The sequence below is a fragment of the Scyliorhinus canicula genome, chromosome 1 (assembly GCF_902713615.1).
Source record: "Scyliorhinus canicula chromosome 1, sScyCan1.1, whole genome shotgun sequence".
NCBI lineage: Eukaryota > Metazoa > Chordata > Chondrichthyes > Carcharhiniformes > Scyliorhinidae > Scyliorhinus > Scyliorhinus canicula.
The window spans coordinates 76,602,441-76,621,655 of NC_052146.1; the positions used below are offsets into that span (position 1 = coordinate 76,602,441).

Here is a 19,215-nt window from a genome sequence, read left to right on the forward strand (position 1 = left end):
TGGAGGATGACTGGGGAGTGGGGATAATAATAATCTCTATTGTCAGATGTAGGCTTACATTAACACTGCAATGAAGTTACTGTGAAAAGCCCCTAGTCGCCACAGTCCGGCACCTGTTTGGGTACACAGAGGAATAATTCAGAATGTCCAGTTCACCTAACCTGCACGCCTTTTGGGACTTGTGGGAGGAAACCGGAGCACCCGGAGGAAACCCAGGCAGACACAGGAAGAACGTGCAGACTCTACACAGACAGTGACCCAAGCCGCAAATCGAACCTGGGACCCTGGCAGATGGGGATGACTGTGGGGTGGGGGTGGGGATGGGGATGATTGGGGGGGGGGGGGTGGAATGGGTGACTGGGCATGGGGATCACTGGAGATGGGGGTGTTTGGGGGGTGGAGTGGGGATGACTGGGGGTAGGAGTGTTTGGGAGGTATATTGGGGTGGGAATGTATGGGGGAGTGGGAGTGACTGGATGTGGGGATGTTTGGAGGGTGGAGTGGGGTGGGGATGTTTGGTGGGGGTGGGGATGTTTGGTGGGGGTGGGAATGACGGGCGGGGGGCTGGGGTGGGGATGGTGGGGGTGGGGTTGGCTGGGGCTGGGGCTGGGGGGGGGGGGGGGGGGGGGTCCGGGGGGAGGGTCGCTCCGAGCGGAAGCTCCGGCGCTGCCATGTTGTTTGGAGGCGGCTCCGGATGGCGGGGGCCCGGGCTCGGAGGTGAAACAAAAGCGGCTGTGAGAGCTCCCCCCGCGGCTCCGGCCTGGCCTGCCTCGGCCTAAACTCCCCCTTCAATCTGTCCTCGGAGCCGGGCTGTCCGTGCGGCCTCAGCCCCGGGGTCGGCCGAATTGCAGAGAGAGAGCTGCTGTTGCTGCTTTTTGAACCGTCCGAGTGCCCATTCTTTATGATTTATTTCTGTGGTCGCTGAGGGGGTGATTTTTTTCCCTGATAATCTCTGAGTGGGGCAGGCGGGCGGCTGCCATGGAAAGAGCTGCCGAGCAGGCCTGGAACAGCTACACCTACCAGGTGAGCCAGCACAGCGCCGACATGCTGAAGAAACTCAACGGCCAGAGGAAGAACGGCGGCCGCTTCTGCGATGTGGTGCTGCGGGTGGGCGACGAGAGCTTCCCGGCTCACAAGGCCGTGCTGGCCGCCTGCAGCGATTACTTCGAGTCGGTGTTCGGCTCGGCCATGGATGAGACGGCAGGCCGCGAGTTGGAGATGCACACCATCAGCGCCAAGGTCTTCAGGGACATCCTGGACTTCGCCTACACGTCCCGCATCGTGGTCAGGCTGGAGAGCTTCCCCGAGCTCATGACGGCCGCCAAGTTCCTGCTCATGAGGTCCGTCATCGAGATCTGCCAGGAGGTCATCAAGCAGTCCAATGTCCAGATCATGGTGCCCCCGGCCAGGGGGGACATGATGCTCTTCCGCCCTGCCAATGTGGACTTCGGCTTTACCCTGGACGTGGCTGCAGCTACTGCTGCCAACTGCGCCAATGGCAACTTTGTGGGTGAGAACGGGCACTTGCCTGTTGCTGGTGAAGTCAAGGTGGGCAGTCCTGGTGCCCCAGTGCCCACCCTGCCACCCCTGCAAGGCTCCCTGCCTGCCATGGACGGCTTGGTGACCTCACCCACTGCTCCGACCCTCGTGGCCGGTCAGTTCCAGGCCCCGGTGAACTCAATGGGTATCGACCACACCAAGATCGTCAAGAGGGGGCGCGGGCGACCCCGGAAATCATCTTTGCTGGACCTGCCGCTGCTGACGGCCCCATTGGCCATGAGGGACGAGGGTTTCTACCCCTGCAGCTTTTGTGGGAAAGTGTTCAAGAACGCCAATCGTCTGCTACTCCATGAGGCCCAGCACACTGGACTGAGCATGGAGCTGGGATCGGGGGAAAATCAAATTCCAGGCCTTGGGGACAGTCTGTTGGCATCTTCGAGCGGCCTCGACCTTCCTCGTAAAAGAGGGAGAATGCGGAAAAATGTGGCTTGTGAGCTCTGCGGCAAAGCTTTCAGGGACGTTTACCACTTGAACCGCCACAAACTGTCGCACTCAGGGGAAAAGCCGTTTGAGTGTCCCATCTGCCACCAACGATTTAAGCGGAAAGACCGGATGACTTACCACATTCGATCTCATGACGGAGCGGTGGGGAAACCGTACATTTGCATCAGTTGTGGAAAGGGCTTTTCAAGGTGAGTGAAAAGGGTTAATTTCTCCTTAACACTTAATGTGCCGAATAAGGAGGATCTCTACCTGGTTAGCACGCACCGTGCAAGTGATGGGTACAAGCCTGACTTGAGAAACAGAAATTTCGGTGAAATTGCAATTCTAAGAGTTTGAAATTTTCAAATGAATTCCACTTTAAATGTGTCAAGCATTCAGCAGTACAGTTATAGTTCCTGGCCTTCAGGCGCATGCATCTTGGATGTAATGTATAACACTGGGACAGATCTGATGGTGGGAACAGTTTCAGGAGGTTAATTAAGAAGCATTTTGCAACAGATCTTAATTTTGTCTCTCCCTCCTGCACCCCCCATTGTAATATGTTGGTATCAATGTACTGGGCAAACCTGGAGAAAGGAATTACAGAAAAATTGGAAAAAAGAGGAAGTTATGTAAACTCGCAACAGGTTGTCGGTATTTGAATTGGAAAGTCTAGTTTGAACAAGATTGAGGATGCCATTTAAAGAGCATTGGCACCCTATGTGACTGGCACTCAATGCATTGGACATTCTTGCTGAGGACAGTGTTCCTAAACAGTACTGTTGCTGTCAGGAAGTCTTCCCGTATAGGGGAAGACTTCCCATTAAAAATAACAGGTGTACTGTGCTGTTTCAGTTCTCAAACTTTGTACTTCTCTTCCATGCATGTAGGTAATTGTGCTTTCAATTCTGGATTTAATTTGGGATTGAAAAAGGGGGAAATATTCAATATTTTGTGCCATTAAATTTGTGATCATGTTGGAGGACTTTAACAGGACTCGTTAGACAAAGAAGCAGCGTGGAGTAAGAGCTCCTATTGTTTTCAGATGACACAACGTTTGAATCTCTGAACTTGAATTGGGGATTGCAGTAAAATAAAGCAGACTTTATTTCTGAAAATCCGTGCTCTTTATTTATTTTAGCACATACTTTAACAAAAAGAGCCCTGTTTTCTACCTCTGTTACCACCATTTTGTAAGTCCTTTGCTAACACTAACATTCACCTCCCCCAACACCCCCCCCTCTAGCCCGCCCCCAAGTGTTATCCACAGAGCACTGGTAGGCACAATCTGTGATTCTCCATTAGCCATCAACAGACAAGGCATGTGTAAGCAGCACTGTTTAACTCAACTTCTGCATTTTCTCTCTCCGATCCTCTCTCTGCCTTCAAGATTGCTCAGCTGAGATTTTAGAAACATAAATTTAGCTAGCCTGCATGTTAATGCTTTCTGTTACAGTGATCCAGGCCTGCACTCTTTGTTTGTTCTGAGTTTATTATGTTGTTTTCCTTTGCTCCCCAAGGGTACGAAGGAGGGTCAGATGGGTGAGCAGTAAACTCCCGGGCTCAACTAAAGGCACCATAAAACTGGTTGCTGGGCATGTGTGCAAGATATTGACCATTTAATTGTTTTGTCTCTTCATCCCACCTTGCTCCCCAATAGGCCTCTTATCCCCACAGTAAGATGGCTGAGACTTGCAGCTGGCTCTAAAGGGGCTAGGGAACCATACATGAAGCCATTCTGTCATTGGCATGGTACATTGGAAGCAGTTCAGAGAAGGTTCACTAGGCCGATTTCTGTGATTAAGGGATTGTCATACAAGGAAAGATTGCGCAGATTGAACCCATTGGAGTTTAGAAGAATGAGAGGTGATCTCATTGAAGCATACAAGATTCTGAGGGTGTTTGATAAGGTAGGTGATGGGAGGATGTTTCCCCCTTGTGTCGGAATCTAAACTGGGGGCACAGTTTAAAAATAAGGTGTCTCCCGTTGAAGAGATGAGGAAATAGATCTTTGAGGGTGGTTGACATTTGGAATTCTTTACCCCAGAGAGCAGAGGATACTGTGTGATTGAAAATACAGATTTTTTTTATCTTTAAGGGAGTAGAGGGTTATAGGGGGAAGGCAGGGAAACGGAATTAAGACCACAGCCCAATTAGCCATGGTCTTATTGCATGGCAGAGCAGGCTTGAGGGTCAAAATGACCAACTCCTGCCCCTATCTTATGTTCTTGGTACTCGTGTTGTACCACTATATTAATTTTACTCTTTATGCTTGATGTATAGCTTTTACCCATATTTCAGATTGAACTAGTGTCACCACTAGGCTTCGATTAATAGTGTCCTATGGAGTTAAAATATTCAGACTGTGGGAAAACAGCAGTACAGGTATGGATTTTGAGCTACTTTTGTAGACAATGGGTGGAAAGTATGGCCCGTTGGATCTCATGATTGTGTTGCTTGTTGAGAGCATCTAGCATGTCAGAGTGCTCTTACAGGCGTGTTTCTAGTCATTTGAACAATTATGGGATGAGTTAAGAGTAAGCATCGGTGCTGGAATGGCATTTATTGCCCATCCCTAATTGCCCTTGAGAAGGTGGTAGTGAGACCATGTTGTGTAAGAAGACCCACTGTGCTGTAAGGAAGATAGTTCTAGGATTTGACCCAGCAACAGTGAAGGATCTGTATCTAATTCCAAATCAGGATGCTGTGTGGTTTGGAGGGGAACTTGGAGGTGATGCAGTCCCATCCATCTGCTGCCTTTATTCTTCCAGGTGGGAGAGGTTACGGGTTTGGAAGGTGCTATTGAAGAAGTCTTGGTGTGTCTCTGCAGTTGCATCTTGTAGATGGTGCCACCTCCGCGTGAACCCAACCATTGACCCTCTTTAAGGTGAATTTTATTTTCTGGAGACTGAGTAACCCAGCCATGTCACTAACCAAGGTCTCTACACTCCGGGGGGGGCGGGCCTTTGAGTTCCTCCACATTAATAAGATCCGTCTCAGGGCTACCAGGGAGGCAAAGGCCAAGACGTCGGCCTCTTTCACGCCCTGAACTCCCGGCTCTTCCTATACTCCAAAGATCGCCACCTCCGGGCGCGGCACCACTCGTGTTTTGAGTATCGTGGACATTGCCTTAGCGAAACTGTGCCAAACCTTCTAAGCTTCGGGCGTGCCCAAAACATGTGGGCATGATTTGCTGGACTTCCCACGCACCTCGCACACCTGTCCTCTACATCAAAAAACTTGCTCATCCGGGCCACCGTCATGTGTGCCCGGTGGACTACCTGGCTAAGCCTGGCACATGATGAGGATGTATTAACCCTCCTTAGGGCATCCCCCACAGACCCGGCTCTATCTCTCCTCCTAGCTTGTCTTCCCACCTGCCCTTAAGCTCCTCTACTGGCATTTCCTCCAATTCCAAAAGTTCCTGGTAAATATCTGATACATTGCCCTTTCCCACCCAGGTACTGGAGACCACTCTTACCTGTATCCCCCGTGGCGGCAGCAGTGGGAAGGCCGGAACCTGCTTTCTCAAGAAGTCTCGCACCTGCAGATACTTAAACCCATTCCCTGCTCGCAATTTAAATTTATCCTCCAAGGCTTTCATGCTGGGGAAGCTCCCGTCTATAAATAGATCCTCCATCCTCCTAATTCCCGTCTTTGCCATCTCCGGAACCCACCATCCAGCCTACCCGGTACAAACTGATGATTATTATAAATCGGGGTACAAACCGATGCTCCCTCCACTTTCTTGTATCTCCTCCACTGCCCCCAGATTCTCAGAGCTGCCACCACCACTGGACTTGTGGAGTATCGGGCTGGCAAGAATGGAAGAGGTGCCATTATCAGTGCTCCCAAACTTGTGTCTTTATATGACGCCGCCTCCGTCCGCTCCTGCACCGACCCCTCCCCCACTACCCACTTCCTAATCATGGCTATATTTACCGCCCAGCAGTAATTGCAAAAGTTCGGCAGTGCCCCCCCCCCCCGGACTACGCTCCAGCAACACTTTTTCTTCACTTGTGGGGTTTTACCTGCCCACACAAAGCCCAAAATAACCTTATTCACCCGCTTGAAAAAGGCCTTGGGGATGAAGATGGGGAGGCACTGAAAGCCAAACAGAAATCTGGGGAGGACCGTCATTTTCAGGGTCTGTACCCTCCCCGCCAGTGATAGCGGGAGCATGTCCTATCTCTTAAAGTCCTCTTCCATTTGTTCTACGAGCCGGGATAGGTTTAACTTGTGCAGTGCCTCCCATTCCCGGGCCACCTGGATTCCCAGATACCGAAAGCTCCTTCCTACCATTCTAAACCGTAGCTCTCCCAGTCTCTTCTCCTGCCCTCTTTCCTGGATCGCGAACATCTCACTTTTCCCCATGTTAAATTTATACCCCGAAAAATTACCAAATTCCCCGAGGATCCTCATAACTTCCCCCATCCCCTCCAACGGGTCTGAAATATACAAGAGCAGGTCATCTGCGTAAAGCGAGACACGGTGCTCCACCCCCTCTGAACCAGCCCTTTCTAGTTCCTAGAGGCTCTTAACGCCATGGCCAGTGGCTCTATGGCCAGAGTAAACAGTAACGGGGAGAGGGGACACCCTTGTCTCGTCCCTCGGTATAGCTTAAAATAACCCGACCTTAACCGGTTTGTACGCACACTCGCTGCTGGTGCCTGATAGAGCAACTGCACCCAGTCAATGAAGCCCTCACCAAACCCAAACCTTCCCAGCACCTCCCACAGGTAATCCCACTCCACCCGATCAAAAGCCTTCTCCACATCCATCGCGACCACCACTTCCATCTCCTCTCCTTCTGAGGGCATCATAATAACATTTAAAAGCCTTCGGACATTGGCCATGAGTTGCCTGCCCTTTACAAATTCTGTCTGGTCTTCCCCTATCACCCCCGGACACAATCCTCTATCCTTGAGGCCAATATCTTAGCCAGCAGTTTGGCGTCCACATTCAGGAGAAATTGGCCTGTATGACCCGCATTGCTCCGGATCCTTCTCCTGTTTCAGGATCAATGAAATCGAGGCCTGCAACATTGTTGGGGGGGAGGACCTCTTCTCTCTTGCTTCATGAAATGTCCTTGCCAGCAGTGGGCTCAATATCTTACAGAATTCCACTGGGTAGCCATCAGGCCCCAGGGCCTTGCCCGACTGCATACCCTCCAGCCCCTCAATTATTTCCTCAATTTCGATTGGGGTTCCCAGCCCTTCCACCAGATCTGCATCCAACCTCGGGAACCTCAGCTGACCCAAAAACTGCCTCATCCCTGGTTTAGGGGTTGGCTTAGGGGCTGGTTTAGCACAGTCATTCCAGCCTCTCCGAACAGGTGCCGGAATGTGGCGACTAGGGGCTTTTCACAGTCACTTAATTTGAAGCCTACTTGTGACAAGAAGCAATTTTTATTTTCATTTTCATTTTCATTTCACTTCATCCCCTCCACCCCAGCCGGGGGTTCCGACTCATATGTTTTGCTGTCAAAGCCCTTAAACACCTCATTCACCCCCACTGGGTCCAGGACTGTAATCCCACCTCTACTCTTTACTCTCTCTATCTTCCTGGCTGCCTCCCTTTTTCTGAGCGGGTGCGCTATCATTCTGCTTACATTTTCACCATACTCATAAATCGCCCCCCTTGCCTTCCTCAGCTGTTCCACCGCTTTCCCTGTAGTCAGCAGCCCAAACTCCGCCTGTAACCTCCGCCGTTCCCTCAGTAGCCCCGCGTCCAGGGCCTCTGAGTATCTCTTGTCTACCCGGAGTATCTCCTCAACTAATCTATCCCTCTCAGCCTGTTCTGTCTTTTCTCTGTGGGCCTGTATCAAGGTTAATTCCCCTCTGATCGCTGCCTTCAAGCCCTCCAAAACCGTTGCTGCAGAGACCTCCACCGTATCATTTGTTTTGGTAGTTTTGGATGGACTTGTTCACCTGCCCACAGATTGCTTTGTCCGTTAGCAACCCCACATCCAGTCTCCACAGCGGGAGTTGTCCTCTCTCAAAACTAACCCGTAGATTCACCCAATGTGAGGCATGATCCGACACTGCGATTGTCGAGTACTCAGTATCCACCACCCCCTGTATTAGAGACCTGCTCAGAACAAAAAAGTCGATCCAAGAGTATACCTTGTGGACATGTGAAAAAAAGAAAGCTCCTTCGCCCTTGGCCGTGCAAACCTCCATGGATCTACTCCCCCTATCTGGCACCCTGAATTTTGACCGGTCCAAATCCAGATCAATGACTGTATTAAAATCTCCCCCCATGATCAAGTTCTCCCCCCATGATCAAGTTATGTGACTCTAAGTCTGGGATCTTACCTAATACCGTCTCATAAATTCCACATTGTCCCAATTCAGAGCATATACGTTCACGAGTACCACCTGCACCCCCTCCAGCTTCCCACTGACCATTATGTACCTACCCCCCCGTGTCTGACACGATTCTCCCTGCCTCGAATGCCACTCGTTTATTGATCAAGATCGCTACCCCCCTGGTCTTTGAGTCCAGCCCTGAGTGGAATACTTGGCCAACACACCCCTTTCTCAATCTAGCCTGGGCTGTAGCCTTTAGGTGTGTCTCTTGTAACATTGCCACATCCGCCTTCAGCCCCCTCAAATGCGCAAACACGTGAACTCTCTTGACCGGCCCATTCAACCCTCTAACGTTCCATGTAATCAGTCTGGTTGGGGGGCTTCCCGCACAGAAAAAACAACAACAGAAACCATCCCCCTCCAACCAGCTCCCAGTAAGTCAAAGTTAACTTTAGGCATCGAAACAGCCCCTTATTGCACATAACACTACTTATTCAAACCAGCATAAAAGTGGTTGTCAACAAATCGCTACTCCAATAATTTCCAAGGATTCAGTGTCTTTAGTTCACATTTAGTCTTTTTTCCTTGATGAAAGTCAATATATTGTCTGGTGTTTCGACGTAAAAATCACGTTCCTCATATGTGACCCACAGACGGGCTGGGTACAACATCCTGAACTTCACCCCTTTCTTAATGAGGGCCGCTTTGCCCGATTAAACCCAGCTTGCCTCTTGGCCAAATCTGCGCCCAGGTCTTGTTAAATGCGCAGCTCACAATTCTCTCACTTGCTGCTTTGTTCTTTCTTGGCCCACCGCAGAACGTGTTCCTTGTTCAGGAATCGGTGCAAATGTGCCACCATCGCCTTTGGCGGCTCGTTCGCTCAAAGCTTCTTCGCGAGGGCTCTGTGCGCCCTATCCACTTCCAGGGGCTGAGGGTATGGCTCAGCCCCCATCAACTTCTCCAGCATGTTCGTCACATAGGCCAAAGCATGCAATCCCTCACTGCCTTCAGGGAGGCCGACGATTCTCAGGTTCTGCCTCCTGGACCTGTTCTCCAGGTCCTCCAGCTTCTCCTGCATTCTTTTCTGGCAGTTATTCAACATCTCCACCTTGGTCTCCAGCACGGTTAGGTATTCTTCATGCTCGGACACCTTTTTCTCCACCTCCTGGATCGCACGTCCGTGGGTTTCTTGATTCTGCACCACCTGACCAATCGAAGCCTTGATCGGGTCCAGCGTGTCCTCCTTAAGCTTGGCGAAGCAATCTTCGAAAAACTTCACCAGCTGGTCCGTCGACCACTGTGCCGTCTCCCCGCACCTGCTTCTCCACCATGCTTTCCCGCGTTGCCAGTTCTGCTTGCGTCTTTCTTGTACAACTTTGTCTTCTCACACGGCCACTTCTGGTCCAATTCTCCATACACTGGAGGGGCATTTCTGCTCACTGTCTCACACTTCACTGATTTATCCAATAAAATCCGGAAAGAAACGGGGGAAAAAGGTCCAAAAGTCTGTCACAGGCGGGAGCTATCAAAATGTGCGACCTACTCCTCCATGGCCGTCACCAGAGGTCCCGTCAGCCCAAGTCTTAATGTAGTCCAACTCTTCATGCAGACATGGCTACTTCATAGTCGAGAACAGTACTGAACACTGCATTAATCAGTGAATATTCCTGTTTCTGACTGTATGTCGGAGAGAAAATCATTGATGAAGCAAAGATGGTTGGGTCTGGAACATTACTCTGAAGTACTCCTGTAGTGTTGTCCTGGGATTGAGATGCTTGGCTGTCAACAGTTGCAACCATCTTAGTTTGTGGCAGGTATGACTCTAACCAGTGAGAGCTTTCCCACGATTGCCATTGATTTCAGTTTTACTAGGACTGATGCCACACTCTCTCAAATGCTGCCTTCATGCCTTCACCCCATGTCTGGAATTTGGCTCTTTTGTCCATGTTTGGACCAAGGTTGGAATGAGATCTGGAGCCGACTTGCCCTGGCAGAACCGAAACTGAGCGTTGGGGAGCAGATTTTTGGTATGTAAATGGCGCGTGATAGGACTGTCGATGGCCCCTTCCATCACTTGGATTGAGTGTGGGCTGATAGGGTGTTAATTGGGCAGATTGAATATGTCCTTTTATTTTTGCAGACAGGACATAGCTGGGCAGCAAAGTACTTCACATGACAAAGTGCTTGGATAGGGTTTGTGGTAGATCTTTCCCTGCTCACAATGAATTCCTGATCATGGTCATGTGAGCCCTGGTATGTGAAAGGTGGGATAAGAGTGGGAATTGAGTGGGCTGAGGCATTTCGCTGTACGGAAGAAAAATAACAGGCAGTCACCATGTGAACTTTAGTGCCTCCCTGTGGCTGACTAGAGGAGTGGTGACAGTGGTCTATGCGCAAGCTGAGCGTACCTTCTCTCTAGGGCTTGGAAGTAACTCCATTGGAGATGGATATCAAACCGATGAATAAGAGTTTTCCGTCAATGTCACTGAAACTTTCATCTTTCGTGCTGCTGCACCTGGCATTGAGTGGAGCTTGTTGGTCTGTTTTAAGTGCAATTTTCCAGAGGTGTTACGTCAAGGCCAATGAATCGCCAGTCGCAAATATGGAGCCTTGTAAATCACTAACACAGCCTGTGAACTACTGACTTCAGTTATAAGCAAAAATACTGTGGATGCAGGAAATCTGAAATAAAAACAGGAAGTGCTGGATAAACCCAGCAGGTCCAAGCATCTGTGGAGAGAGAAACCGAGCTAATGTTTCAGGTCCATATGGCCCTTCTACAGAACTCCTGGTATTCTTTTGGTAATGCAGAACTTTATTGCTGAAAAAGGAGACATGCTGTTGAAGCTTTTTGACTTGCACTTATCAGAACTGTTCCTTAATTTGGCCTCAGCTGGAATATTACATCCAGTTCTGGCTGCGGAACTTTAGTAATGGCGTGAAAACACTGGAGAGAGTGAAGAAAAGATTCAAGAGAATGGTTCCAGGGCTGAGGAGAGATAGATTGGAAAGTTAGGACTGTTTCCCTTGGAGAAGAGAAGGCTTAGAGGAAATTTCATAGAGATGTTCAAAATCATGAGGGACCTGATAGAGTAGAGAGGGAGAAACTATTCCCACTCATGGAACGATCAAGAACGAGAGGGCAAATATTTAAACTAATTAGCAAAAGAAGTAAAAGCAACATCAGGAAAATATTTTCATCAGTGATTAAAGGTCTGGAATGCACTACTTAAGCATGTGGCGGAAGCAGGTTCAATCAAGATGTTCAAAAGGGAATTAAACTGATATTTGAAAAGGAATAATGTGCAGGGTTACTGGGAAAAGGTAAGAGAATGGCACTAAGGGAAGTGCTCATTCAGTGAGCTGGTGCAGACATAATGGGCTGAATGGCCTCCCTGTGCTGTAGCGATTCTGTGAAAGTAAGAATATCGATTATAAAGAGAACAGCAATTTATATTGCAAGACAAGAGAGTGCAGATTGGTTGGAAAGAACTCTGGTAGAGGTGTTGCCATGGAAAATGCACCATAGAACAGTTAACCGCCAAGCTTTTTGTTTAAATTCAAATCAGACCGGTTAACTCTGGTCAAGGCATTGTCATGGGAAATGAACCAGAAATGGTTGTCCCCCAAGCTTTTGTTTAGTTGAAAGCCTATGTGAATATGTGTAGCTTCTAGCATATGTACGTGAACCTCACTGCAAGCCCAACTGATAATCTTAAATTGGTTGTCAATGTAATTCTTAGCACAATCAGGATTGTTTAGCTCGAACATAAGAACTCGGAGCAGGAGTAGGCCATATGGCCCCTCGAGCCTGCTCCGCCATTCAATTAGATCATGGCTGATCTTTTGTGGACTCAGCTCCACTTTCTGGCCTGAACACCATAACCCTTAATCCCTTTATTCTTCTCAGCTAGTGCTGTCCAATCATGGAACCACCATCTAATATTGTACATTGTATTCTGAGTTTTGCTAGCAGAAGCTGGTTGGGTACGGTCAATACTTTACCTGTTAAGAACAACTGAAGGGTCAGGCTGTTTAATATGATACGCCATTGGGACGTGTGGCCTGTATACCTACCTGGCGTCACACCAGCACTGGAATTCATATACTGCATTACTCATTTGTGTGATAGGCAGAACGTCTTTTTGGCTTGGTGGCAGTATCCTGTTTGTGGAGAATACTACTCATGTTGTTGCCGCATTGTAGAGCATGAAACGGCTAGTTTCACCTGTTGCTCCAATTTTTGAGACTCCTTACCTTGCAGGGTAATATGAGGTAGACTGGGCATTTTTCAGGACCAAAGTCCTTGGGCCCATTCATGAGTTTACGTGATGTACAGTGAACAATGAACTGACCAGGAAGCCATTATACTGCAGGAAGGCTTTGATGCACCCTATTTTGGAATCATGCTTGCATGGTGAGCAAATCAATTGCAACCCTATTTAAGAGGTTGCTAATAAGGCCAATCTTATAACGCGTGTAATTGTAGGAATCCCAACACGCATATTGTCCAGTGAAGGTAGGATTATGGTAGACAGTAAAGAATCCATTGGCATATCTTTCAATATGTTCGTCAAGGAGAGGGAGCTTATTTTACTGCTCCATTTCAATGGTGAATTTGAGCGCAGGATGGGGCCTGTTAAGATATGTACGGAAATTCTTACAGTCAACTACGGATTCAATTTTGTTTTATTTTTAAATTTTAGAGTACCCAATTAATTTTTTTCCAATTAAGGGGCAATTTACTGTGGCCAAACCACCTACTCTGCACATCTTTGGGTTGTGGAGGCGAAACCTATGCAAACACGGGGAGAATGTGCAAACTCCACGTGGACAGTGATCCAGAGCCGGGATTGAACCTGGGACCTTGATGCGGTGAGGCAGCAGTGTTAACCACTGCGCCACGCGGATTCAAATATAACAAATATGTCATCTATGTATCGGAAATTAGCAAGATTAGGTGGTTCGGTGGTTCATGGAAACTGGCAAAGATGTTTGGGAGAGCTGTGCCTCGAGGCCCATTGCAGCACCATCCATTAGGGCATACATGGTGTTATTAAAGCTGAACTCAGCTGCACGAGTTGCAGAGTTAATAAGGTAAATTAATACAATTTCAGACAATGGTGGTGTGTCTAGCTCACCATGATATAGTGATGTGATGCAAATGTCTGACTTTCTTGAGCACAATGCCGTGTCCATGTGCCCGTTTGCCATTGGTGAATAGATTAGTAATGTCAAATGGGCACATGGACATGGCATTGCTATTGATATGCAAATCCTGGGTAGTCTTCACAAAGAGTGAAGGGATCCTTCACCGTATACATGGAAAACTTGCTCAGAACTGGTTGTAGCAACTCTCCTAACCATTTGACCAGCTCATGTTCTGCAGAACTACAGAAGGTTGAGGGGGCTAGGGCTTTTCTCACTGAGTGAAGATAGAAGAGATGTGACTTGATGGAGGTGTACAAGGTGATGAGAGCATGGGTAGAGTGGATAGCCAGAGACTTTTCCCCAGGGCAGAAATGGCTGTCACGAGGTGACATAATTTTAAGGTGATTGGAGAAAGGTATCGGGGAGATGTCAGGTCGGTCGGTTCTTGACACAGAGAGTGGTGGGTGCGTGGAATGCACTGCCCGCGGAGGTGGTGGAGTCAGAGTCATTAGGGACATTTAAGTGACCCCTGGACAGACACATAGACAGCAATAAATTGAAGGGGTGTAGGTTAGGGCGATCTTAGAGTAGGATAAGTGGTCGGCACAACATCGTGGACTGAAGGGCCTGTACTGTGCTGTACTGTTCTATGTTCTAAAACTATTCATCGATAAGATAGGGTGGAAAGTGATTCTGTGCATCTTGGGCAGCCCATACATGCGGACGCAATGAGCTATGAGGACAAATCATATCACATATACTACCTGGCAGCCTGTCATTCTTACACAAGTCCAACAAGTGTTTTTGTAACTCGCTTTTGAGTGGGACTGTTCGGTCATGCTTAGCAGCAGATCCAATGGATTCACATTTCGACTCGTCAAGTGCATTTTTTTGGTAAAGTAATACTTGTTGAGGATGACTATTCCTGTCCCTTTGTAGGATTTACAGTCTGGGTCAGCCTTGAGGCCTCACAACATTACCGACATTGCATGTGGGAAACAACCAAGTAATTTGACACCCCACAATATGCTTGTGCTAGATTAGCTAGGTGCGTTTTCAAGGATTCAGTATTTTCAGTGGACATTGGTTTGTGGTGAGATAGTTGGGAGTAGAGGAGTTTGAATTTAGCAGACACCTCTTGTTTGATGTTGGACAAAGGCACAACAAAATTGTGCAAGGAATATGCAAGAACAATGTCCTTACTTTCTGAGAGTATGAGAGATTTACTACATGTTTGGTCGCATCATTAATTGCACTGCCAAACTGCTGCTTAAGTAAGTTTACAGTGTGGGTGTGCTTCAAACAGGTATTGCTTATAGTGCAGTCATCTATTAAGGTTATAGAGCAGCACAAAGTGATCGAATAGAAAAATGAAAGAAATTTGTGCACCTAAGACCAAGAGCAGTGTAGAGCACAACGCAAATGAGTAACCCACTGCTAATTCAGTCTCATCCTGCGTAAAAGCTCACTCGATTGTGGGACTGTGTCTCACCTTAGGGTTATCAATAGGTTTAGAAATGAAAACTGGCACAAATTTGGATCTAATGTATTGTCAGAGAAATAGGACAGGTAGCTTGCCTGTTCCTAACTCACCTTTGAGTTAAACCACGTGTTGATAACTGGAATTTGGTCTTTATTGTACTATTGTCTCGGATATGCAAATTGTCGTTTAGTAGGACAGAACTTGAGATGAAAAAATAGACACGCTGTCGAAGCTTTGGTCTTGCACTCATCAGGACAGATTCGCAAGGATGTCCATTGTAAAAAGAACAGTAATTTAAAGTTTTTTGCTGGTGTAATGCCAGTTATATAGGTTGTATGTCCCAACGGCTGATGGACTGTATTAAACAGACCGTGCAAAACTCAGAACATAGTGTCCAACATTAGATATTATTCTGCGATTTGACAGCACTTGCTAAACAATCCTGATTGTGTTAAGAATTACACTGACAACCAATTTAAGATACTAGAAGCTACATAAATTCACACATAAGGCCCTGTAGTTTGTAGACCGATGGACCATGTCCACACATTTCTCCTTTTCCACTAATCAAAAGCTTGGGGGGAGCCATTCCCCATATCACTCAGAATCTACCTGCCCGATTTGAATTTAAACAAAAGCTTGGCAGTTAACTGTTCCTAGGTGGGCGGCACGGTGGCACAGTAGTTAGCATTGTTGCCTACGGCGCTGAGGACCTGGGTTCGAATCCCGGCCCTGGGTCACTGTCTGTGAGGAGTTTGCACATTCTCCCCGTGTCTGCGTGGGTTTCATCCCACAACCCAAAGATGTGCAGGTTAGGTGGATTGGCCACGTTAAATTGCCCCTTAATTGGAAAAAATGAATTGGATGTTCTAAATTTATTTTAAAAAACTGTTCCTAGGTGCATTCTCCATGGTAATGCTTCTCCCAGAGTATGCTTGCCAACCAATTAGCAGTTTCTCTTCTCATGCAGCATAAATTGTTGTTCCTTTTACAATTGGTATTCTTGTGAATCTGTTCCGATGAGTGCAAGACAAAAAGCTTTGACAGCATGTGTTATTCAGCAATACTTCACTTGCTATGAGAAAACTAGGGCATCCCCTAGTTTGCATTCTCTTGACTTTTGTTGCAGAATTGAAAAAATAGCAGCTGCAGCACTGGATTGTAGCTTAATATCTCACAGCTGAGCAGGCCAAAGAAGGAGGCACAAACACAACAGCAAATCTGTTGGACTTCACACTGAAGTGAGGGTGGGAGCCAGAGTGGCCTGCAAATTGTTCTATGACTATTGCTTTATAGAGTGCTGGAAATTTCATTGGCCAAATGTTGCTCGCTCCAGACATCCTTGATGCATACAATACACCTTGCAGTTTACCATGAATCACCCAGCACTTCAACCTAAAATGGGAAAGAAATATTAGAGCTAGAAAGTTTTTGTTAGTTCTAAATACATTTTCAAAAACGAGATGTCACAAGTACAGTAACAAACTTCACAATGACAATTTTTCCCTTCCACTTTAAAAACAAAGTTATGTGGGCAGCATGGTAATGCAGTGGTCATCACTGCTGCCTGTTCGATCCCGGCCCTTGGTCACTGGGTTAGTATGTGACTGCTGCAGGCATGCTTTTAAAAATCCTGGTTTGAAAGACAGCTAGGGTTTGTGGCTACAACAGGGATAAGTAAAAGTAAGATTATAATTCATAATTGCGCTAATGTAGTTTTGTTTATATTAAGAGGGATCCCCGGGGAGTAGATTATTGGAGACATTGTGTTCAACTGAGTGAGATTATGTAGCTAATGGGAGGAGGCTGAAGCAGTCAGGTGTTGGGTTTTGAATTTTCAATTCAGTTTGGATCTGTTTGTGAATGGACTAGCTTCTTCTCTCAAAGCAGTTAAATTAAAAAGATTTTGCCTTTGAACAGAACAGCAATTTCGAAAAAAGGCTGGCAGATTAAACAATAGTTTGACGGGCAAAAATCTGCAAGTTGTTTCCTGGATGAGTTCTTTCTCTCCTCTACTTAAGTGGAGATAAAAGATAGCAGTTAGTGTTTCATGGTATTGTTAAGCATTGCTTAACTATTTTTCTTTGAGGTTAAAGTTAGTAATACTGTATTAGTAATAATGTTTGTTTGAATATACCATATCCCTATTTGTGCGTGGAATCACACCTGGAGCGAAGTATGCTTTCCTCACTGTCTTAAAAATTAAGTTAAATATTGGGGTTTCTGTCTGGTATCCTAGCAACTGTTGGGGTCTGGTCTGGGGTCATAATAAATATTAAATGTATACTGCATGGATGAAGCTCATTCCAAAATAGTCCCCTGCTAAGGTTAGTCAAATAATGTGATTTGTCAAGAACTACCCTAGGTTAGGATTTAAAAAATGTACGTTGAAATATAGCTTGTTCAATCAGAGGCCTGAATGATTTATTTGTGTATTGATTGTTAATGGGTGGATCTCCCTAATGATACCAGCTGGTCCCTTTGACTTTTATAATCAGTACTTGCCCTTCAGCATTGCATCACTGGAGGTATAATGATCTGTAGCAATATTCTAAAACAATGGCCTTTAATTGTTTATTTCATGTGTTTTAGGACAATTTGCCTTCAATTCGAATTGAAAAGGAAGCTTTCTTTGAAAAACTTTAATGTTGTGTGATTTCTCTTTTTTAAATATAACCTCTTAGTGAACTTAGCAATTTTTGTGGCTTTTCATCAGTACTCTTTCAAACTCAGTTATTGATGTTTTTCTGATTGACACATTCTGTTGTATCTTTGCAAATAGCAATGTTCCTTGTATGTTGTAATATATTTGTTTCTAGTTCAGGCCTTCTTTTCTTGCAACAATGGCTTTTAAGTTCAGTTCTGTAGGTAGTGCAGTTCATGCTTTTTTAAATTAAAAGCAAAAAGTAAACTGTTTTGGCATTGGATGTCATTGTAAACCATTTGAAAACTCCCCCCTTGGAGTATCATCTGAAACAAATTTGAAGTGTTGCACTCTCATCAGTTATATTAACTAACTAAAATACATAGTAGATTATGTAGGTCATAGTAGAAAATAGATGTGGGTGAATTTTCAGTCTATTGTCTGCCATAACAAAATTGGAGTCTGTTGGTGCGAAATGGAGACTTTCGATCAAAGTTCACTTGTTTGAAACCACTCTGGTGAAACCATCCACTAAGCAGGAAAAGCGGTATGGTTGAAAAGAGGAGACAAATTGAGGTAGATTTAGAATTATTTGCTCGATGATATTAAGCCTCAGTTTTAAAAACGTGGAGTTAGTGAGGAGCTGTACAGGTTGGAGGTGCTTGGAATGAATGGGTTGGAAATGGGGACGAATGTGTCTTTATTTCAGTGCAGGATTGAAAAGCATGTCGGAAAGTGTATTCGGAGCTTTCAATTGGTCATGGCAACTTGCATATTTGTTATGCCTTCAATGTAGAAAAAACATCACGTCACAAAGGTGGAATTGGGAGAAGAAACAATACATGGAGTTCGAAGGAGCAATGATCACATTGTCACTAATTGTGTGAACAAGCCAACAGTTAACTACCTGACATGCAGGCAACCTGTTTCCTATTCCACACCAGTGCAAAGGATGAAAAATTATATTGAATATACACTGCAGCTAACTGCATAAGTCAAACTATTTAATTTGCAAAATGTGAAGATTTATTTTCACCTACAAAAGGCCAAATGGCTCCAGTTTATGACTGTTGATACAATTAGTGTACTGCAGCCAAGTGGTCAACAAAGTCTTTGAAGCTCCAGGAAGTTCACCGGTGTGTCACTTAACAAAAAAATGGAGTTCAGCAAAACACCAGTTGCACTGAAATCAAGACACATTCGTCCCCATTTCCAACCCCATGTGCAAGACCTGGACATGTTCAAGGAGAGAATAGTTGACATGGATAGAAGTAAGGGAGAGCCAATTATTGCACCCTGGGAAAAGAGACATAAACCATAATAATTGGTTCTGGTAAGATTTCATTGTGTGAAAAGTGCTCTTTTTCATATATGATAGTCTATCAGCCTTTAACATGTATTGCAGTATCCTCTGTAATGCATGTTAAATGGTGATCCATAATGAGTTGCTCGTAATAATTTGAGTAATCGATTTTTTCTTTGCTGCCCTTCAGTTTATGTACAACCAAATGCAATTTACCATTAGTCAAATCCAAGCTTTGCCTATTTACCAAAATTATTTGTCCAAATCTGTCTCCAGGGTTGGACAGTAGCAGTCTATAGGGAGTGTGGAGGATTGTTTGCCGGGAGGTGAAATCTTGATG

The 19,215-nt window shown here is 46.2% G+C and overlaps 1 protein-coding gene across 2 annotated transcripts in view; it reads left to right on the top strand.

The window, feature by feature from the left end:
- The first annotated feature begins 648 nt into the window (after positions 1 to 648).
- The window catches only part of patz1 (POZ/BTB and AT hook containing zinc finger 1), a 94,944-nt gene continuing 76,377 nt past the window's right edge, over positions 649 to 19,215 (top strand). The window contains exon 1 of one of the 2 annotated variants that reach the window (XM_038793460.1): positions 649 to 2,192. In XM_038793460.1, the coding sequence (XP_038649388.1) occupies positions 979 to 2,192 (1,214 nt within the window). In that variant the 5' untranslated portion in view covers positions 649 to 978. The remainder of the gene's footprint in view (positions 2,193 to 19,215) is intronic. The other variant, XM_038793455.1, reaches the window with a different exon arrangement.